Source organism: Camelus bactrianus, chromosome X (genome assembly GCF_048773025.1).
Source record: "Camelus bactrianus isolate YW-2024 breed Bactrian camel chromosome X, ASM4877302v1, whole genome shotgun sequence".
NCBI classification, from domain to species: Eukaryota; Metazoa; Chordata; class Mammalia; order Artiodactyla; family Camelidae; genus Camelus; species Camelus bactrianus.
Window position 1 is genome coordinate 100,454,916 of NC_133575.1, and position 23,413 is coordinate 100,478,328.

The window sequence follows — 23,413 nt, forward strand, 5'->3', positions numbered from 1 at the left end:
TTTTTCTTTCCTCTCACTTACTTTTTTATATCTCCTCTTCCTTCCTTTCTGTACGTCTCTTTCACTATGTTTCTTTCACTGTCTTTCTTTTTTTCCTTTTCCTGACTACCCCCCATCCTTCCTCTTCTCCCTTCTTCCTGCCTGCCTTCCATTCTTCTTCTACTCTTTTTACTGGCTCCTCTTAAACTTTTCATTTCTCCTCTCTTTTTGACTCTGTCTTTTTTTGTGCTGTCTTTACTGTTGGCTTCTTTTTAAAGCCCATTCTGTCTATCTCTGCGTTATCTTCATCATCTATCTGTCATCCTTATTTTACTGTATTTTTTTTTACTGAATTTTGCTTTTTAAATGTCTATCTCTGCAATATATTCACATTTCGACTTCATTTTGTAGTGCGCTCCTCCTTTTTAAACTTTTCTCTCACTTTCACATTCTCTTTTTATTTTTTTCCTACTCATCCCTTTTACACTTTTAGCCTTTCTTTCTAGCATTCCTTCCTCCCTTTCCTCCCCAACCCCCTCACTTTCTCTAGGACTCCTGGTGACTTTCTCTCACTCTTTCTGGCTTTTCTGTCTTCTTTGCCTGCCGGCCTGCATGCATTTTTCCTCCCTCCTTCCTTCTCCTCTCTCCCATTCTTCCCACCTTCCCTCCGGCGTTTCTCTTCTTTCCTTTGTCCTTCATTACGTTTTTCCTTCTTATCTTTCTCCCTCTAAGGGTCCTCCTCCCTGTCTCCCAACCCCCTCACTCCCCCTTCCTACTCCTACTCTCATCTTACTGCCTCCAGTTTTTAAACTCCTTTCTTTCCTTCTCCTTGTAACTCTTTTTTGTATTATCTTTTTTACTGGCTTTTTTTTACAGTCCTATTATCTAGCTATCAAATCATTTGTCCTCATGTTACTGTATTCTTTTATTGGCTTAAATGGACCTCAATAGCACACAAAATTTGATTTGATTTTCTTACTGGCTCCATTTTTAAAAATTTGCCTTTCCTCTCCCCCCTCCCTTTCTTTTTGTCTTGTCATTTTTAGTTCATATCTATCTATCTATCTATCTATCTATCTATCTATCTATCTATCTATCTATCACCTATCTTTATTTCACTGTATTTTTAAACTGACTGACTTTTTTACCCTCTCCCCCACTATACTTGATTTTACTTTATAAACTTTTTTCTTCCATCTTTCACCTCTCTTTTCTAACTTTCTATCTTTTTTGTCCTAGCTTTTTTTGTAGGCTTTTCCTCTATGGAGTCTCATCTACATACCTATCTAGGTATCAATCATCTCCATCTTTCTTCTAACTCTTTTTTAGTGACTTTTCAAAACTTCCCCCACCCATATCATACTTGATTTTCTTACTTGCTCCTCCTTTTCAATTCTCTCTCCCCTTTTACTCTTTTGCACTGTTCCACCCTTTTTAAACTTCTCTTTGTTTTTTCTTGTACCCCGTTTGTTTTATTCCTTATGTCCAAGTGTTTTTACTTTCTCTTTCACTTTCTGTTTGTTTTCTTTGCTTTCCTTCCCTCCTTTATCTCTCTAGCCTGTTCCTCACTTCCTTCCTCCCTCCTTCCTCCCTCCCTTCTGCTTTAAAATTTTTTTAATTTATATTTTATTGCTTTCCTCCTGCTTTTTAAAAAAACTCACTTTTTATGGGATCTGCCTCAAACTTTCGTCTGTCTGTCTGTCTATCTATCACCCGTGATGTTTATTTTACAGTCTCTTTCTCCCTCGAGTCTTTTAAAACTGCCCCCATGTCCCCAGTTGGACTTAAATTTCTTACTGGCTGCTTTTCAAGCTGCTCTCTTCCACAATCACATTCCCTTTTTTTCTTTCTTTTATTTTTCCCTACTGCCACAACCTTTTAAAACTTCCCTTTTTTTTTCTTTTTCTGGTTTTATTCTCTTCATCTTTCACTCACTTTCATCCTGCTCCTTTCTGTTTTGTCTTCCTTCCTTCCTTGCCCCGTTCCCCCTCCCCAGTCTCTCCTCCTCAGGTCCTTCTCCATCCCCCCACTGTTCTTTCCCCCCTGCCCCCACTCTCCCCTCTCTTTACTCACTTTTTATGGGCTCCTCTTCTTAAACTTTTCTTTCATCTTTCTTTCTCTCATCTGCCATCTTGTTTTGTACTTTTGTTTCTTCCTAGCTTATCCTTTTTAAAGTTGGCTCTCTCTCTCTCATTTATTTTACATGTTTTTTTACTGACTCCTTTACAAGTCTCTCTCACACAATCATATTCCCTCTTTTTCTATCTTACTTTTCCATACTGACTCATCCTTTTAAAAAACTTTTTCTTTCCTTCCTGCCTTTCCTTCTCTATTCCCTTTTGCCTTTTCTTTCCCTCTCTTTTCCTGCCTGCAAGCCAGCCTTCCTCCCGCCCTATTTTATTCTCTTTTCACAGGCTTCTCTTTCCAAACTGTCTTTTTCCCTTCTCCTTCTAACTCTCCTCTCCTTCTATCTTTTTTGTCCTGCCTTTTTACTGGCTCCTGTCTTGTAACCTCATCTTATTTATCTGTATTCTCTTTGTTCTTTCTATCTCTCTTTCACTGTCCCTCCTTTCTTTCTTCCATGGTTTCTTTCTGTATTTTCCTGTACTGCCTTTCTTACTGGCTATTGGCTCTTCTTTTTGAAGTATGTTCACATTTTCTTCCTCCCTTCTCTCTTCTCTCTCTCATTTAACAGTCCTGTCCTTTGTAACCTTTTACATCTCTCTTTCCTTATAGTACTATTCTTTTTTTCCTCTCCCTTTTGCTCTGTCTCTATTTCTCCCCTTTTCATTTCACTCTTTGCTTTTTCTCTTTTTCTTTCTTTTTTGCTTTATTTCCATATTTTCTTTCACTGCCTTCTTTTTAATATTTTCTTTTTTTTTTTACCTATTCTCCCCTCCTACTGTGTCCTATCTTCCTTTTATCTTCATTGTACTGCTTTTTCATTCAGTCTCTATTGTACTGCTTTCTGTTACTGGCTTCTCCTTTTCAAAGTCTCTCTCTTTATTTAAGTGTCTTACTTTACTAAATTCTCATTTTTTTCCCTCTCTCTGCCACTGCCCTCCTCCTCCAACTTGTATCTGATCTTCTTACTGGCGCCTCTTTTTCAAATTCTTCTCTCACTTTCACATTCTTTCTTTTTCTTTATTTTACTTTTTCCTACTGACTTATCCTTTTTAAACTTCTTTCTTCTCTTTCTCCCTCCCGCCTCTCTGTTCCTGTATTTTTGTATGTCTTTTTCTCGCTCCCTTTCTTTCACTCTCTCTCTTTTCTTTGTCTCTTTGCCTTTCTTCCTCCTACTCCTTGTCTCTTTCCATCTCGTTTCTTTGCCTTTGTCTTCCTTCCCCGCCTTCATCCTGTGGGTGTCTGTGTGTGTTTTCTTACTACCTTCTTCTGCTCAATATTTTTTCTCTCATTCATTCTCCTCCTCCATTTCATTCCTTCTGTATCATCTTTTCTTACTGCCTCTTTCTTTCAAATCTTTTTGTTCTTTCTTTTTAGTTCTGTCTCTTGCTTAGTATAATTTAAAATCTCTCTTATCTATGTTAAAAAAACTTTTTTTCTCTTTCTTAGTAGCTTCCTCTGTTCTGTAAAATTTTCTTACTGAACCTCAGTTAAAATTTTTCTTCTACTTTTTTCTATATTTTCTTTCATTGTCTCCCTCTTTGTTTCAGTCTAATTATTATTATTATTATTATTATTATTATTATTATTATTATTATTATTATTATTATTATTATTGTAATCTTACTGGCTCCTTTCCTCTCTGTATATAGCTCTGTCTCTTTCTTATTTTTTTTTGTACTGTCTCCTCTTACTGGATCCTTTTTAAACTTCTAGAAAAGGCTCCTGTCTACTGAACCACTTTATAGCGGTGTTTAATTTGTTATCATGTCTATAATATAATAATATTGAGTATATGTATGTGTGTCTACATTCTGTACAACTTGAGCTGTCACCGGAAAGTGCCTTACACAGTCCCTGGCACAGGTGAGCTTCTAGAATTTCCCTTTGCAAAGGCCTCATGAACTCACTGTGTAAGCACATAGAGGGGTTTACAAAGCCACCAGTATTTGACATATAGTAATGCATCTTCTACTTAGCTACTTTGTCTTTTATTGTCACTCACCTTTTGTTTCATCTTCACCTTTGTCTTCAAATATACTTCCCTCTGATCCTTCTCTCTGAAGGTCATTCCTTTGCATTTTTCGTAAATGATAAGCGATTTTTTTCTCTAGAAGTGCTTGTTTCTAAAAACGTTAAAAATATATTTAACATATTTAAAAATTAAATATCAACTTGCCATTGGAAATGCAAAACAGACATTTCAAACATGACGGTATATCCGAAGGGAGCCCTCATTCCTGTCTTGAGATTTCTAAAGTCATAATGAGTACAAAGCTAGGAAGGTAATAAGGGTAAGTTCCCTTTTGTTGTCTAGCATGAAGAATATATTTTAATAACTGGATCCAATTTAATTCATAGCCTACTTTCTGGAGACTGGTCCCATTTCAGAGCAGCCTTTGAAGTCCAGGTTCAGACCAGACTACGTCTCTCCATCGATAGCTATCTTTGTGAGTTTAGGCCACTTCTGAAAAATCACACTTTCAAATATCAAACATGGCAAAAGCCTTTCCTCAAAATAGCCCAAGTTATTGGTCAAAGCTCACTCTACCTTCTGGTGAGCTGCTTCTCTGACTTTTCGACGTTGTTCCTCAACTCTTGCTTCTCTTTTTACTTCTTCTCCAATCTTTGTCAGAAGTAACATTTCTTTCATTTTCCATTCCTGAGGAGCACAATATTATGGTAGTCAGCAGGGGTTCTCTTTCATAATCTTTGTTTTTGGTCAATAAGCAAATTAGGTCAAACCAAGGGCCTTAGAGAAATGTGGACAACCATAATGAAAATCTTTCATTGGTTTTAGAATGGGCTTATCTCACTGCTTTTTATTGGGAATATATTGGTGGATGTACTGGAATGGCAAAAGGAAGTTATTTTGTTATTGGAAACTGAATTCAAGTTGAGTTTCCAATAACAATAAGCCTGGCTCCAAAGACAGCTCTAAAAAGATGCTGGCAAGAGGGTTCTCTCTTATGGAGTTGGGGGGGGGCAGTTATCATATGTAATCTGATGCCCTTAAGTGTATTTTGACAGAGAACCTAAACAAATAGCCTTGTCTGAATTTTGAGGAGTGGGAATACAGACATGATTCTTTTTCATTAGAGTTAAATTCTAAAACTTTAAGAGCAGATGAGATGTGACTGTACTGCGACAGATATATAATTTGTGGTATCAGTCTCACTATATTAAGTAAAAGCTTGTTTGTTTATTTTTCAGACCTGAAATAATGTCAGTTAATATGATGAGACTGCTAAAAATGTTTATAAGTAAAACAACCATATACAATTTCCCTATCAACATTTAAAATTTAGTGTTTCTCACCTGTTCAATTTGTCTACGGAGACTAAGTTTTCTTCTAATGTTATCCTGATGTCTTTTTTCTTCTTTCTTCATTGGGCGTATGCTCTGCTTTTCAGCCGTGTGCTCAACCTTGTTTAATTCCCTACGAATCATATCTAAATATCTAAGTAAAAGTGCAAATATAAGGGAAGATAAATTGGGTGTTTCCCATATGATGGTACTATCTATTCTGATATTCCCAAACCACCTTCTGGGTTGCTTTTTATTCCTTGAACTACAGGAAAGGTTGTCAGGGACCTCTAAGCAAGCCTGGTCCACCAACTCACCATGCTATACTCATTTTATTAGATTCTCTGTTGTTGTGGCTGGGACAACAGCAAAATGTAGAACAGAGTGATTAAAAGCATTTTACACAGGAATTATTCATAACTCAGGAGTTTTAGGAACACGAGTTTCCAAAGACAGCTGAAATCAACTTAAGGACTGACTTCAAAAAATAAGCAGATTTGAATTTCCTTTAAAAATAAGTGGGTACTGGCCTCTCTGTAATTCCCAAGTCCTTGAACAACCTCTCATGTATAGACAGGTCCGCAGACTACCAGTCTGCTACTCGGCTAAATCATGGCATATCATGACATGACTCCATGGAATATAAGACCCAGGTGATGGGGAACTGGACCTCACCCTTGATAAAGGAGAAAGAGAAGGAACTATAATTCATCTCTTCGCTTCCTGAGGCATTGGCTTGGCCTCTGAATGGTAACATTGAAATGTGTGTGGGTAAGAGCTGAATGAACACACACAGTTGCTTGGGGAATAACACCTGTTTATATTAGCGTCAGATGACATTATAGCAACTCTCTCTCTTTGACCTTGCAGTAATTTCCTTAAACTCAAGTTTGAAATGTGCTAAAGACACCTTCTTTCCCTCTAAAGACTATGGACATGGGTTTCCCAAGCTCAGGGATTTGTAACCTGGAATTCTTCTTCAATGTGTCTTACCTCTTGGCTCCTAGTGATTCCAGTTTCTCAGGTAGAAACTCTCCTCCCTAGCCATGGTACCAAGGTTCCCAATCCCTGTTACCTCTCAGTCTACTTTCCTTTCTCTCCATATTGAAGACTACAGGGGGTTAAATAATGTCTAATACTTTTTTCTTCCTGCTTTCAATTATTTCTAGTACTTTTACAACTTTCTGGGATCCACAATATGTCTGCAAAAATATGCATTAACTTCGGTCATACCTCTGCTTTATTAACAGCTCTTGGTCTGGAGTTGATTGTGTACTTTCCTGTAACAGCCAATCTTGGAACTGTGTATTGTCATAGGCTCTCTTGGTATCACACAATTTGTTTACTTGTTTCTCAGTCATTTTCTGAGAGAAAAAAAAATAAAGTTTTTATATTGGCCAGAAATAACCCTGTCCTTTGATATGTCTTCTTATATTTAGGGCTTGGTAAACTTTCTGTAGTTTACAAATGGTTAATTCTATTAACCTGCATTTAAGCCTAGTGTGGCTCCACTCCAGACAAGGAAAATTTCTCTCTGTGAGTGAAAGGCAAAAGTCTCATTTTTATCTCATAGATCCCTAGAGATATTTTTCGATTTGTTACCATAATACTTCTAGGGCAGAATATTATAAGAAAATATTTGGTAGAGGACAAAATCTTTCTTCCAGACCCTACATAAAAACTTTCCTACAGGCCTCAAATAAAAGAAATTTATTTAACTTACTTGTTCTCTTATACAGTTTCTTTCAAAGTCTAATTTTAAACTGGTCAGATATTGCCTGTACTTATTCAATTCCTTTAAGGTACATATGACTGACCTATAAAAACAAAAAACCAAACCAAATACATAAATAGAAAGTTGTAACAATCATGAAACTTTCCAGAGAAAAGAGTCATAAGAACATCCATTTTAGTAACAATTTTGGGATCGAGGGTAATGATAATACATTTTGATAATAATTTAGAAGGCAGTATTGTGCTACAGTGGCTGTAACACCAGGAAATTTCTATCTAATAATATTACTTCAATAATACAGTTCACATTATAATCAGGAATTTACTATTCCCAATGAATTTGTTATTAAAATGCCAGTATAATAATGATGTTTAACTTTCAGAAGAATTTATTCTATCAAGCTGTATTCTGCTAGGTTTCCATTTTGTCTTTAGTCTTCTCAAAGGGTACAGGAAATATTCCTTGACAGGTATACAGTGCCATTATTACTTTCAGAGCCAAAGGAAAGGCCCTATAATATAGCTGGGAGAAAATACATAAATAAATGTGTATGTGTATGTCTTTACATATTCAAATCATTTAATGCTTTTATTTTGCTTTTATCAAAGAGAAAAGGTCAAGTGAGAATAAGCAATTTTGTTTAGAAACAGCTGCCTGATTTCTCTTTACCTAAATACTAAGTAATTCATTGAATTTTCTGTTGGCTATCCTTTATTGCTCAATTAAAAGCTGACACAGGCTCCCAGTGAAGTACAGAAGCAAGCGTCCAACAAGTCCACAGGTTTTTGCTGGTTAACAGGAAGCAGGCATCAACCTACCTACCTTATTATTGCTGGTGATGTGGCCACCTTTCTTTAATCTCCTCAGGATATCTTTTCACCTGTAGTATGCTTTTAAATGTGGATTATGCAGGCTTTTATAGCCAGGTTCCAGGAGTCGACAATAAGGATAAGTCAGGTTAAAATCTTAAGAACGTTGATAAAGCTGCAAACATAAAGATTCAAAAGTATTACATATGTAAAAGGAATGCAGTCACACTTTAAACCTCAGTTTGTTGAAACAATAAGGCTGTTCATTGGAAATAAAACATGCAAGCAGAATCTGAGGTGAGGAAATAAAGACAATGGGCTGATTTGGGTAAATCTAACAGACCTGCCTTTAGGTTGGAAGTGGCAGCCGCACCCTCAGTCCCATTCCTGGACACTGACTGTGGCCCTAAGAGTTCTTGCAAGGATATTAAACATGAGCAAAGGGGCCTGATGTGTTCTAGCTTTGTTTTTCCATTTAAAAGTTTCTTTTGTAAGTTTCTGACTGCTTGATTGATGCCAGCCTCTTGTGTCTCTTAAGAGACCTATATCAGGAAGCTGGACTCCCTGACTACCAATGCTTCCTTAAAATGGCAAAGAAAGACATCCTTCTGGGCCATGTTTTAATTTACAGTGAAACTAGACAGAAAGCCCATATCTTTCCTAGAAGGGAAACAATTAACAATGATGGCAATTGAAACAACGCTGCAATTAGCAGGTTGATTATTGCTTCTTCTTTTAGATGTTGACTTTTGTTGGTGATGGCATGTGTTAAGCAAACCTTGGCTACCGACCTATCAAGAAAGAACAAATCCATTCGTTAAGGCCTGGGTAAGCTTTCTATTGTCAGTCAAAATATTGGTTTCCCTAAACTGAAGAATCTGTCTATTATATCATCACTACCTGCCAAAGGGAGATCATAGGGGAGACTTTTAAAAGTATGTAAATTGTTCTTTTCACTTCACATGGTATCTTTTCTTGAAAGCAAAATGTCTAGGTTAATTGGCAAGATATTTACTATTAACTTTACAATAAAACCAATTTAAGGAGTTTGTGAACAGGTGCTACCCAAGTATAGTATACTAATAGGGAAGTCAATTTATATATAAATTATTTGAGAATAAGTTTATTATCAAAATGTTGAAGTACAGGATCAGTTGTCAGGTTTTGATTAATGCATAACTAGACAGATACAGTACATTGTTATATTTTAATCTTATTGAAAACAAGACTGTAGAATACTATAATTTCCCTCCCACTTGCATTCAAAACAATATGAAAGAACTTTAAATTCCCTGTTTCTGTAGTGCTCTGCTAAAATGGTCTGCAGTTAAGGAAGCAGCAAGGTCAGGTGAAGTAGTGTGGCCCATGAATCAGGGAACAATGGTTCTGGTCTGAATTCTGCTACTATCTACCTGTGACCTTGGAGCAATCATAGCATTACCTTACAAGGTAGTCATGAGGGTAAAGTCAGTTAAAGAAAAAAAACTAAGTGTGTAAATATAAAGTCTTACTTCCTCGAGGAGACCTTGCTAAAAGACAAAGAGGGATTCCACTAAGTTAGTCTTCAGGGGAGTTGAATGTAGTACCTGACCATGATTAAATGCATTTGGGGGGAATCAATACAATATAGAGAAAATCAGTATAATTAAGTATGAAAAAAACTGGAAATAAGTTGCTAACAATGAGTGTGTATATGTCCATGTATGACTGAAAAATTGTGCTGAACACTGGAATTTGACACAACATTGTAAAATGATTATAAATCAATAAAAACGTTAAAAAATATTAAAAAAAGAAGAAGTAGCTAACAAGTGAATAACAGAGGAACAGAATTGAAATATGGCAAACAGGAGATATCTGAGGAAGAAACCAACAGAGAGAGCTACAGTTACAAACTAAAAAGGAGTGTTATTACTAGTAGTGAAATAAGTTTTGAGTATGTTTTAGGAAAGCTAATTTGTGGAAGTGTAACTCAGTCAATTTCTGTGAAGTTGGCATATATTTAGTAGAACATTGGTTTTGAAAATAGAAATCATATTGTTTTTCAGCAATAAAACTTTAAAAATCATATATATTAGACAAGTATCAAAAATACCAAGGAGCCCCTAGTCATCCCTGATGACACCAGAGAGTGGAAGGGTAAGGATGTCATAATTATTCCTGTAGAACCTTTTGCTATTGTGATCAAAGCACACACTCAACCAGAAAGTTCTGAACCTCCTTCAGGCTTGACCGAAAGCTAAGGACACGGTGGGGAGTGTTAGGCAGAGGACTTAAAATGTCTAAGAATGTGAGTGCAGCACCCTTAACCACTAACAGTACTTCCAGTGCTGAGAGAAATTGCTTATAGTGCAGACCAAGGGCATTGTAAGAGGAAAGATGAGACAATTGGAAGTTGGGACACTTGGGAAAGATTTCATACAATAGCTCTTGAAAGATGGCTCAACTTGAAGGTTGAGAAGGAGAGGAGAGTGCATGACACTTTTCAGAAGCCAGATGGACAAAGGGACAGAAGTAGGAATTAGCATGGTATGTGTGGATAGGCAGAAAAGATCCCAACCTTTAGAAGCTGAGCCTCGGCTGAAGGTAAGGATGAACTGGGTGGCTGAAGCCTATCATGGGGTTTTCTATCATTATAGTGAGGGTCAGACACTGAACACCAACTCATTTAACTTCACTTGGTGCATGAAACTGAAGTTGACTCAGAGCAAAATCATAACAGTGTTTCAAGTTTAATAGCAAGCTTAAAATGGTCAAGAAAATCACTTACGCACTATTACAACAGTTTACCTTTTCTCTTAAATTTGTAGTATAAAATACATTATTACTTCCTGGGATAACAGGCACCTTGGCCCCAAGAGGAAGATCCAATAGATGAGAGGCTCCGACCTCTGGAATGGATTTTTTGTTTGTTTTGCGAGCTCTATCAGATACAATTAGAAAGTCTGTCTTTTTTCCTAGAACTACTTTTAGTTTAGACCAATCAACGTAAACTTCAATGGGCTAATACCCCCCAATAAACCAAAGAATCCTACACTCAGGCTTGAAAGAACCCGCCCTGCCGACAACCCAGAAGGCCTCCCAGTTCCCCCGGGGTCACCAACCCTATCTCTGAGTCCTGTTCAAAGCTAGTCCCGGCCAGAGGCGGCTCTAGTTACTAACTGCCAGGTGCGGGAGCCGGAAGCTGAGTGTCAAGGACCCGCCGGGTCCTCTGCTGAAACCTCCTCCTCTTCCGTCTGCCCGCCTTCCTTCCCCTCCGAGACGCAGCCCGGGAGCCCGGAGGGAGAGGACAGTGGGCTGGCCGCTACTCACGGAGTCGCACTGCTTCCTGTCGGCAGTTACGCTGCAGGCGGCCGCCTTAGCGGCGGAGGCTTCGGCAGTCTTACAGAAGTTCCTGAGGTACCGACCCAAGGCCACCCATCAGCCCCCAGGGGGCCGGGGAATGGGGTCCGGCAAGCCGTCTTCGCTTCCGCTGTTCACACACGCCTTTCCGGCTCTACGCCCACATCAAGTCTGGGCCGCCCAGCCGGTGGTCGCCCGGGTAACGCGTCCCCAGGCCACGCCCCTCACAATGCTGCGTTTCTGGATGCAGCCCTGACGTCCTTAAAGGGCGCCTCCCCAACGGGCGTCGCCTTCAGGGGAAGGGAGGGGGCGCTGTGACCACGTAGGCAGCCGCCTGACTTTCTGGCGCAGGCGCAGGGGCAGGACTGAAGCCTCGCAGTTTTAGCGCCTTAGACCCGGGAAAGTGATCAAAAGCCCTGGTGTAACAGGCCCATAGTTGAGATTACCAATCTCTGAATTCAGCACCCCATCATTTAAATTAAACCAGAATGGGGATGGGGAGGAATAAATTGGGAGTTCGAGATTAGCAAATACAAACTACTATATATAAAATAAACAAGGTCCTACTGTATAGCACAGGAAACTCTATTCAATACCTTATAATAGCCTATAATGGAAAAGAATATGAAAAGGGATATATACATATGTTAACTGAAATAAATATACAGCCTAAAAATTGAGTTATGTTTTATTTGGCGGACATTTCTGAGGGCTCAAGCCCCTTTGAGCCCAGGATGACAGCCTCTCTGATCGCTCTTAGGGACTACTCTGAAGAGGTAGGGGGAGAAGCTACGCTATATAGGAGTTTTACAACAAAGACTAGGTAGTTGGAACATCAAAAGATTACTCATTAACTTAAAAAACCCCCAGATATCTCAAGTTAAAGAATTTAGCGCTTTTCTGTGTATGGGAGGAAGCAAACATTTGGACTCCTTGAATTCATTCCTTTGACAAGCACCTAGCTACCTAGGGCCAGTATCCTGTCCTTTCTTATTCTGAGTCCCCTCAGGGTGCACCATTCTGAGTGGCTGCAGAGGCTGGGCTGCAGGCTTGTCTTCACTGGGGGGTGGCAGCAGCCATTGATGACTTGATGGCGTCAGCATTCTTTGTTTACTGATGTGGTTTGCAGTATTTTTGTTCACACATATGTAACCGAATCACTATGCTGTACACCAGCAATTAACATGACATTGTGAATCAACTATACCTCAAAAAAAGAGAAAAAAAAAAACGTAAATTAAACCAGAATGTATCAAGCTTGGTCAGTGGGTAGCTGCCTGTAATTCTTCTAATTCTTCCTGACACCCAAGAAGCTATGATCCTGTTCAACACATGCCTACAAGTAATTGTGTAGCTTGCACTAGGGCCAGAGGCCAGGCTTTACACATCTGCCCCCTTTATAGTCACTGTGACCCCCACCTCCAGGTCCCATTTAGGACACACTGGTTTTTCCAGGATTCAGTGCTGTTTTCCTCTGTCTTTCTTTTTCCTATTTTATTCTCTTCATATCTCTGGCCTCCTCGTTCTCCCTTTCTCTTTCTTCTATTTATTTATTTCTACCATCTCATTAGATTAGCCAACATGTATCTGCTCTGTGCCAGACACTGTGCTGCATGCTGAGGATATAATAGTGAATAAAACATAGTCCCTGCTGCCTGGGAGCTCACTAGATAGTAAATACATTAAGAGCTGAGACTGCACTGGAATTCTCAGGAGCTTGTACTTTGTCTCCATGTTCTTTTATGCATCTTTTTATTGTGCTAAAAATGCAGAACATAAAATTTACCATCATAACCACTTTTATGTGTACAGTACAGTACAGTAGTGTTAAGTATATTCACATTGTTATGCAACAGATCTCCAGAACTTTTCATCTTGCAAAACTGAAACTCTGTACCCATTAAACAAGTCTCCTTTCCTCCCTTCCACCCAGCCCCTGGTAACCACCATTCTGTTTTCTGTTTCTGTGAATTGTACTACTTCAGATACCTTATATAAATGATATAAGTGGAATCAAGGAGTATTTGTCTTTCTGTGATTGGCTTATTTCACTTAGTGTAATGTCTTCAAGATTCATACATATTGTAGCATGTGGTATGATGTCTTCCCTTTTTAAAGCTGAATAATATTTTATATGCATATATCACATTTTCTTTATCCATTCAACTATTAATGGACATTTAGGTTGCTTCCACCTCTTGGCTATTATGAATAGTGCTACTATGAACATGGGTGTGCAAATGACTCTTTGAGACCCTACTTCAAAAATTTTTGGATATATACCTAGAAGTGGGATTGCTAGATAATATGGTAATTCTATTTTTAATTTTTGGAAGAATCTACTGTTTTCCATAGTGGCCACATCATTTTACAATCCCACCAACAGCACACAAGGTTTCAATTTCTTCACATCCTTGCCAACACTTGTTATAATCTTTCTTTCTTTTCTTTTTTTTTTTTTTTTTTTTTTTGGATAGGAGCTCTCCTAATTGGTATGAAGTGATATCTTGTAGTTTTGATTTGCATTTCTCTGATGGTTAGTGATGCTGAGCATCTTTTCATATGCTTATTGGCCATTTGTTGTCTCCATGTTTTGGTCTACTTCTTTGTTATCTCTTGGTCATTTAGTAACAATACCTACCACCTATTGAGAACGTAATTTCAGGTGTTATGCTAAACCTTACCTCATTTAATCTTCACGACAACTCCATCTATATTTACTCCATCTCTATAGATGAAGACTTCATTCACAATGGCAGTGGCTAATATGTGATGGAGCTGAGATTTGAATCCAAGTTAGCAGACTCCAAAAGACGTATTCTTAATCAATACACTGTACTCTTTCACATGTTCTTGTTTTAATTCCATGTATATGATTACAACTCCTGCATTTAAAACTGTAGCCTGGTTGTAGACACTACTGCGAGCCAAACATCTCTACATGGATATCTGACAAGCATTTGAAATGGCCATACTCAAAACTCAACTCAACCTCCCCTCACTGAAACAGAGTAAAACAAAGGCCTCATTATTCTTCCTATATTTCCTCTCTCTGTGACTGGAACCAGTTCTACCCAAGCCAGAAACCAGAGAATGCTCCTAGATGCCTCTCTTTCCCTACAACCTTGACATTCAATCCATATCTAAGTCCTACTGTTTTTACCTCCTAAATATTTCCTGTATTTCTCCCCCCTTGCCACTTTTCCTACCACTGCTCCATTTAAGCCACTCATCACTTCTTGTCCACACCATTATCACAGCCTCCTAATATCTCCCACCTTTCACCTCTCTAATTTATCTTTCATTCTGCCACAAAGTGATCTTTCTTAATTGCCAACTGATCATGTTTCTCCCCTGCTTAAAACCCCTAATGACCCTAAGGAAGAACGAAAACAAAAGTCTTTGTGACTTGGTCCCTGTCTACATCTCCAAGACACTATTGGACTCAAGTTTAATTAGGTCCCATTTATTTTTGTTTTTGTTTCCTTTGCCTTAGGAGTCAGATCCCCCCCCCCCCCAAATATTGCTATGATTTATGCCAAAGGGTGTTCTACCTATGTACAATGCCTTTTTTCTATCCGAAAGGGTCTATTAGGCACCACTTGACATCTTTCTAGGGTCTTCACAAATAATCTTACAGTTACACTTAATCTTTGCTTGCTTGGAGAGTTAGAAATGTGGAACAGTTTTATTTTTTGACCCAGAAAATCCTGGCTCTTCTATATTTCATCTAAAATTCTGTTTGCAAATTCTGCTAAGCTTGCCCTCTCTTTCTGTACATTATGACGTGCAGCTAAATGTCAAATGACACTATCAACATTCTGCATGATTAGACATTCTCTTTAGCAAGATACACAAGTTCGTTAGGTACATTTTTTCCATCTCCCAAGTTACTGCAAGTGACACTTTTGCCAATTGTTTTGCTACTACATGACATGGATGTCATTTTCCAACCTCCTACTGCAGTTTCCTCACCACTTTTAGAGCTTCTACATTGTTCACCAATTTCCCAGCCTTTACTAACATTTTCCTTGCTGCTTTTCTAGTCTCCAGCTACCACTCAGTCCCAAAGTTAATGCACCCGTTTTAGTTTTTTTTTTTTCCTTACAATAGCACGTTACTTCTGAGTACCAATTTCAGTGGTCTAATATGGCATTACTCAGGTATGTGTGGCCTTGGTTATGGAGGTTGTAATAGCTGGAATGTCTGGGACCCTCTCTCCACATGTCCTCTTATCCTCCTTCAGGGTTCAGCCAGAGAAGTGGCAGAGCCAGTCTATGTTTTATGAAATAAAGACCTTTAAAAGTAGGCATTGGACCTTATGCAACTTTGGAAGATTTGGAGAGTCAGAAGATCTGAGAAACTGTCACTAAGCAACCATGCAGAAGTGCTGGCATGGGTAGACAAATAGGAGTTTTCAGGGACATCTGAGAAGTTAAACATGTTTAGTCAGTGAATTGCAACAGTGAAGGGGCCATTGGTGGGGAGGTTGAAGGAAAGCTGGAGCTTCTGGGCCACTTTCTATGGGTGCGCAGCTAAGAATATGTTGGTGGTCCTGGTGGATCCTTTTAGAATTCCATCTTGATTTATTTATAGGCTAAAAACATATTCAAGAATTTTTCTTTAGGGTGAAGGAGAGGCCATAGCTGGGACTCCATTGAATCCCCAGGGTCTTAGACTAAAATCATGCTCAAGTTCAAGCAATGAAGAAGAAAGCTAAAAGCCAAAACAAAAAGATTATTAAAAAAAAAGAGAAGCCTCTCTTAGTCTAAGCTAATTATACCTCCCCCCCGTCATACACACACACACACACACATACACACACACACACACACAAAGCCCAACTGTGTCCAAGTAACCCACAGACAGGGAAAAAAAAAACGAGAAACAAAGTAACAAGAAACAGAAACAGAGCTTCAAAATACATGAAGCAAAACTGATAGACATGAGAAACGCAATAGATAGACCCACAATTATATGTAGGGAATTCGACACTCCTTTCTCAGTAATTGATAAAACAAGTAGACAGAAAATCAGTAAAGGACATAGGAGACTTGAACTAAACTGTCAACTAGCATAACTCAAGTGACATTTATACAGCACTTCATCCAACAGCCCCCAAACACACATTCTTTACAAGTTCCCATGGAATATAGGTCAAGACAGACCATATTCTGGGCCATAAAACACGTCTTAAGTTCAAAAGCATTTAAATGATAAAAGTATGGTTTTGGATAACTTTATTGGTTGAGTTGTGTTCTACCAGAATATATGATGAAGGCATAGCTTAGAATGTGACTGAATTTGAAAATAGGACGACTGCAGATGTAATTAGCTAAGATGAGGTCATACTGGAGTAGGGTACCCTTAATCAAACATGGTTGATGTCCTTCTAAGGAGCTACAGAGACACGTGAAGGGAGAATACCATGTGACAACAGAGGCAGAGATTGAAGTGCTGCAGCTGCAAGCCAAGGAATATCAAGGATTGTGAGCAAACACCAGGAGCTAGGAAAAGACAAGGAAGGATTTTCCCTTGTAGGTTTTAGAGGGAGAATGGCCCTGTAGACACCTTGATTTCAGGCTTCTAGCCTCCAGAACTGTGATACAATAAATTTCTGTTGTCTTAAACCACCCAGTTTTTGGTACATTGTTACGGCTGCCCTAAGAACCAAATACAAACCATAACAGAGATACCCTAGAAATCAATAACAGAGATGAAGATTTCCACTACTGGAGGAGTAGAACAGGTATACTTTCCCCTATTCTTTCCACTAAGTATAGCTAAAAACCTTGTACATTGTATGTAAACAAACACAAGAAGACTCTAAATGATCTCTGAAAGAGAAGAAGGAAGACCTGCTAGAGACTTTGAAACCCAGGGTGAGTTCCTTTTTGCTTCATATGCCCCAGAGTGAATAATGGAGGAACTGTCAACCCAGAAACGCCAACAGGTGCAAACAAAAAGAGTCTCAAGAAAATCCTGGTCTCTTCAGCCAAAGGACCAGGAAAGGGACAGCCTAGCAAGATAGACAACATATAGATAATAACTGTGTAACACCCAAACAGTGCAGACAAAACTGCGGTTCCATCCCTACCCATAGCAGCTAAGGCTGAGTGGAGCACCTAGCATTTTGCCCTTGACAGATTGTAATAAGTTGTCCCAACCCTCACTGCTGGGGTAATGTCAGAGAAGCTGACTGAGGAGCTGGAACTTCTATCCTCACTGGGCAGTAACAATCTTCTCTCCCTCCTCCCCCTTACCCCCTCTTCCTCCACCTTAGTGGCAGTGGAGACCACATAGGAAGCCTGGACTTCCACCACCACTTGGCAGTAACAAGGTGCCTTTCCTTTTCTCCACTAGAACGGTGGTATAGAAGGCCTAGTGGACATTCAGGACACCACCCCCAACCCTGACATTAATGAGACAGTACCCCCTCCCCCATTCCCTTGCTAAAGTAGTGTCAGAGGAGGCCTGCTAAAAGAAAAAATTTGAATAGGTCCAGATATTATAATACCTAAAATGTCCAGGTTTAAATAGAAAAATTCTTATTATATCAAGAACTAGGAAAATCACAACTTGAAAAAGCATTCATCAAAAAATCCTTCAACAAGCAATTACATATTTTCTTGAAACAAAAAATAAAAAAACTCAACAAAGAAATAGAAGCTAAAAAAGGACTGAATGGAAATTATAGGACTGACTGAAAAATATGATAACAGAAATTTAAAAAAACCCACTTGTTGGATAAGCTTAATAGCAGGATGGAGATGACAAAGGATAAATTCAGTGAGTTTGAAGACAGCTTGATAGAATTCACACAATCTGAACGATTGAGATAAAATAGAATTTAAAAAAATGAACAAATCTCAAAGAGCTTGTGGTCCTATAACAAAAGATTTAAGATTTGTGTCATCAGAGTCCTGGAAGGAGACTAAGAAGACAGTGTTGCTGATAGAATATTTAAAGAAATATTGGCTGGAGACATATCAAATTTGGTGAAAGACATAACCTTTCTAGTTCAAGAAGCTGAGCAACACCCCCTTCCAAAAAAGATTAACCCAAGACACATCATAATTAAACTTTGACAAGACTAATGACAAGGAAATTCTTGAAAGCAGCCAGAGATAAATGACACATTACTTAACAAGGAACACCAATGTGAATGACAGAGTATTTATCATCTGAAATCACAGAGACCAGAATGAAGTGGCACAACATTTTTAAAGTGCTGAAAAGAAATGAATTGTCAACTATGAATTCTATGCCTAATGAAGATATCCTTCAGGAATGAAGAAGAAATATAGACATTTTTAAACGAATTAAAACTAAGAATTTGTTGTTAGCAAACATATCTTTAAAGAATGGCTAAAGGGGTTCTCTAATCAGAGAGGAAATTATAACAGAAGAGGGCTTAGAACTTCAGAAAGGAAGGACGAACATCAGAATGGGTAAAAATAGGGGTAAATATAATAGACTATCTTATTTTTTGTGAGTTTCTTAAATCATATTTGATGATTGAAGCAAAAGGTATAACACCATCTGATGTGGTGGTTATGTATGTAAAGGAAATATTTAAGCCAATTTTTTAAAAAAATTGAAGTACAGTCAGTTACAATGTGTCAATTTCTGGTGCACAGCACAATGTCCCCATCATGCATATACATACATATATTCGTTTTCATATTTTCATTAAATGTTATTATAAGATATTGAATATAGTTCCCTGTGCTATACAGAAGAAATTTTTTAAAATCTATTTTTATTTAGAGTGGCTAACATTTGCAAATCTCAAACTCCCAAATATATTCCTTCCCACCCCCTTTCCCCGGTAATCATAAGATTGTTTACTATATCTGTGAGTCTGTTTCTGTTTTGTAGATAATTTCATTAGTGTTCGCTTTTTTCTTTTTTTTTTAGATTCAACATATGAGTGATATATCATATGGTATTTTTCTTTCTCTTTCTGGCTTACTTCACTTAGAATGGCAATCTCCAGGTCCATCCATCCATGTTGCTGCAAATGGTATTATGTTATTATTTTTTATGGCCGAGTAGTATTCCATTGTATAAATATACCACCACTTCTTTATCCAGTCATCTGCTGATGGACATTTAGGTTGTTTCCATGTCTTGGCTATTGTATACAGTTATGCTATGAACGTTGGGGTGCATGTATCTTTTTGAATTAGAGTTCTCTGCTGATATATGCCCAGGAGGGGGATTACTGGATCATATGGTAAGTTTATTTTTAGTTTTCTGAGGAATCTCCATACTGTTTTCCATAATGGCTGCACCAAATTACATTCCCACCAACAGTGTAGGAGGGTTCCCTTTTCTTCACACTCTCTCCAGCATTTATTGTTTGTCGACTTTTTAATGACGGCCATTCTGACTGGTGTGGTGATACCTCATTGTAGTTTTGATTTGCATTTGTGTGGTAATTAGCAATATCGAGCATTTTTTCATGTGCCTATTGGTCATTTGTATGTCTTCATTGGAGAATTTAAACCAATTATTTTTAAAAAGTGGAGAGTGTAAAGGAACATAAATGGAAGTAAAGTTCCTATGCTTCACTCAAAGTAGACTTTGGTAAGTTACCTATGTATATTGTAGTTCCTAGAGCAACCATTAAGAAAAGTATACAAAGTGACATATTAAAAACATTATAAATAAATCAAAACGCACTCCTAAAAATGTTCAAGTAATCCATAAGAAAACCATATAAGAGAAAGAGTAATGAGAAACAGAGGAAACAAACATAAGACAAATAATAAAATAGCAGACTTAAAACCTAACATATCAATGATTACCTTAAATGTAAATGGTTTAAATACAGAAATTAGGGATAAAACAGTCTCTTCAATAGATGGTGTTGGGAAAACTGGAAAGCTACATGCAAAACAATGAAATTGGACCACTTTCTTACATCGTATACAAAAATAAACTCAAAATGGTTAAAAAACTTAAATGTAAGACCTGAAATCATAAAAATTCCTAGAAGAAAACATAGGCAATGTGGTCTTTGACATTGGTATTAGCAATATTTTTTTTGTATATGTCTCCTTAAGTAAGGGAAACAAAAGCAAACATAAACAAATGGGACTGCTTAATAAAACTTTTGCCCAGTGAAGGAAACCATCAACAAGGTGAAAAGGCAATCTACTGAATGGGAAAAGATATTTGCAAATGATGTATCTGATAAGGGGTTAATATTCAAAATATGTAAATAATTCACACAACTCAATATTTTAAAAACCCAACAATCAAATTAAAAAATGAGTAAAGGACCTAAATAGACATTTTTCCAAGGAAGATATACAGATGGCCAACAGACACATGAAAAGATGCTCAACATCACTAAGCATCAGGGAAATGAAAATCAAAACCACAATGAGATATCACCTCACACCTGTCAGAATGGCAATCACCCAAAAGACAACAAAATCAAGTGTTGTCAAGGATGTGGAGAAAAGGAAACCTTCATGCCCTGTTGGAGAGAATGTAAATTGGTGCAGCCACTATGGAAAAGGCGTGGAGGTTCCTCAAAAAATTAAAAATAGAACTACCATACCAGCCAGCAATTCCAATTCTGGGTATTTATACAAAGAAAATGAAAACAACTAGTTCAGAAAGATATATGCCCTCCTATGTTCACTGCAGCTCTATTTATAATAACCAAGATATGGAGGAAACCCAAGTACCCATCAACAGAAGAATAAATAAAGAAGATGTGGTATGTGTGTGGGGTGTGTGTGTGTGTGTATATAAATATATATATATATATATATAAAATATATATGGAATATTACTCAACCATAAAAATAATAAAATCTTGCCATTTGTGACAACATGGATGGACTTAGAGGGTGTTATGCTAAGTGAAGTAAGTTAGAGAAAGATAAATAGTGTATGATTTTACTTATTTGTGGAATCTATAAAACAAAACAAATGAACAGACAAAACAAAACAGAAACATCAATTAATCTTCAACAAAGGAGGCAAGAATATGCGATAGAGAAAAGACAGTCTCTTTAGCAAGTGGTGTTGGGAAAGCTGGACAGCCGCATGTAAACAAATGAAGTTAGAACACTCCCTCACACTATACACAAAAGTTAACTCAAAATGGCTTAAAGACTTAAACATAAGACAGGACACCATAAATCTCCTAGAAGAGAACATAGGCAAAACATTCTCCGACAACCATGTGAGATCGCTCATATGGGGAATTTAAAAAGAGTAAAGGGGAGCATAGGTGCAAAGCAGAAACAGACTCATAGACATAGAGTACGGACTTGTGGTTGCCAGGGGGCTGGGTGTGGGAGGAGACAGACTGGGATTTCAAATTTTGTAGATACTGACAGGCATATATAGAATGGATGGGTAAGATTATACTGTATAGCACAGGGAAATACGTGCAGGATCTTGTGGTGGCTCACAGCGAATGAAAGAATGTGATGATGAATATATGTACGTTCATGTATGGCTGAGGGATTGTGCTCTGCACTGGAGTTTGACACAACATTGTAAAATGACTATAACTCAATAAATAATTAAAAAAAAATTCTCCGACATAAATCATAGGAGTGTTTTCCTAAGGCAGTCTCCCAAGGCAATAGATATAAAAGCAAAAATAAACACATGGGATTTAAATAAACTTAAAAGCTTTTGCACAGCAAAGGAAACCATAAACAAAATGGAAAGACACCCTTTGGAATGGGAGAAAATGTTTACAAATGACGTGACTGACAAGGAACTAATTTCTAAAATGAACAAACAGCTCATACAGCTTAATATCCAAAAAACAAATAACCCAATCAAAAAATGGGCAAAAGACCTAAATAGATATTTCTCCAACCCATGCCAGGCTGTCTACAGAAATAGTCATCTTCCTCACCTTGCTTGGATTCCAGCACTCCAAATTAGTTCATCCCTCCTTAATAGAACTTAAACAAGTTCTGAAAATTTTCTTAATAGAACTTAAACAAGTTCTGAAAATGGTTGTATTGTGGTTATGTAGGAAAATGTCTTTGCGCCTATTAAATACTAAAGTATTTGGGGCATCAAATCAGCAACTAAAAAAAGTCCTTTGAACTGTACTTGTAACTTTTCTATAAGTTTTAAAAATAGAAAATAATGAAAAACTCTGAAACAAATAAGGCAAAATATTATAATTCTAGAGATCTGGGTGGTATATTCAGAGGTACTTATTATGATATCTCTAGTTTTCTATCTGATTATAACACTTCAAAATAAAAATTTTTTAAAATTAAAGGTAATGCATGCTTACATGGAAAAGAAGAAAGTAAAACACTCATGAACTCATTGCCCAAAGACACTGTTAGCAAGGGATTTATTTCCTTTATGTTGAAAAAGGAGAATTATAAAAGTGAACTGAACTTGATGTCATAAACTTTTAAAAAGAAGACAATCTTTTAAAGATTAAAATCAGATAGATCATTTTCCTTTTTTCACCTTTAGAGGAAAATTTGAAATTCCTCAAGTTCCTGTGTTAGACTTAAGGTGCCTGTTCACTTGCAAGTCATCGCTGGAGTCACTAGAGGGCGCACTCCTATCAAAGACCATACAAAGTTCTGAAAAGAAAATATCGTAGCATTTTTTGAAATCTTAAAAAAAATCGCATAAACCTCCATTCTTTTTCTGAACTCCAGCATGATATCTTGATATCCTTTTCATTTATCTTATGTCTGCTTACTTTACTTTTAGAATGAGAAGTTATGAAATCTACTGTTGTCTACATCATGTCTGTCAAAATATTAGATTTTCTATTTAAGATTAATTCTACCTCTTTGCCCTAAGTAGTAGCTCTTGAGGTTCTTCACAGTATGACCTCATCTTAACTTATTGAATTACATCTGCAATGACTCTATTTCCAAACTAAGGTCACATTCTGAGGTACTGAGTGTTGGGGTTTCAACACCTTTTGGGGGACACATTTAACCCATAACAGGAGGACACTGAGGTAATCCAAGCAAGAGATAAGGGGAGCTTGGGTCGGAGAGTGACAGCCATAGTGGTAGTGAGAAGTGATTTGGTTATGAATACGTGTTGAAGGTAGAGCCAAAAAGCTTTGCTGATGAATAGAGAGTGAGAGGCC

At 37.6% G+C, this 23,413-nt stretch overlaps 1 protein-coding gene across 1 annotated transcript in view; it reads right to left on the reverse strand.

Annotated features, from left to right (window-relative positions):
• LOC105079685 (fibrous sheath-interacting protein 2) overlaps window positions 1-11,644 on the reverse strand; it is a 66,830-nt gene extending 55,186 nt beyond the window's left edge. The window contains exons 1-7 of the mRNA XM_045505466.2: window positions 11,266-11,644; window positions 7,967-8,128; window positions 7,133-7,226; window positions 6,643-6,773; window positions 5,422-5,563; window positions 4,655-4,765; window positions 4,109-4,229 (exon numbers count right to left, since the gene is read on the reverse strand). Of these exons, the coding sequence (XP_045361422.1) occupies window positions 4,109-4,229; window positions 4,655-4,765; window positions 5,422-5,563; window positions 6,643-6,770 (502 nt within the window). The 5' untranslated portion in view covers window positions 6,771-6,773; window positions 7,133-7,226; window positions 7,967-8,128; window positions 11,266-11,644. The remainder of the gene's footprint in view (window positions 1-4,108; window positions 4,230-4,654; window positions 4,766-5,421; window positions 5,564-6,642; window positions 6,774-7,132; window positions 7,227-7,966; window positions 8,129-11,265) is intronic.
• Between the last annotated feature and the right edge of the window lie 11,769 nt (window positions 11,645-23,413).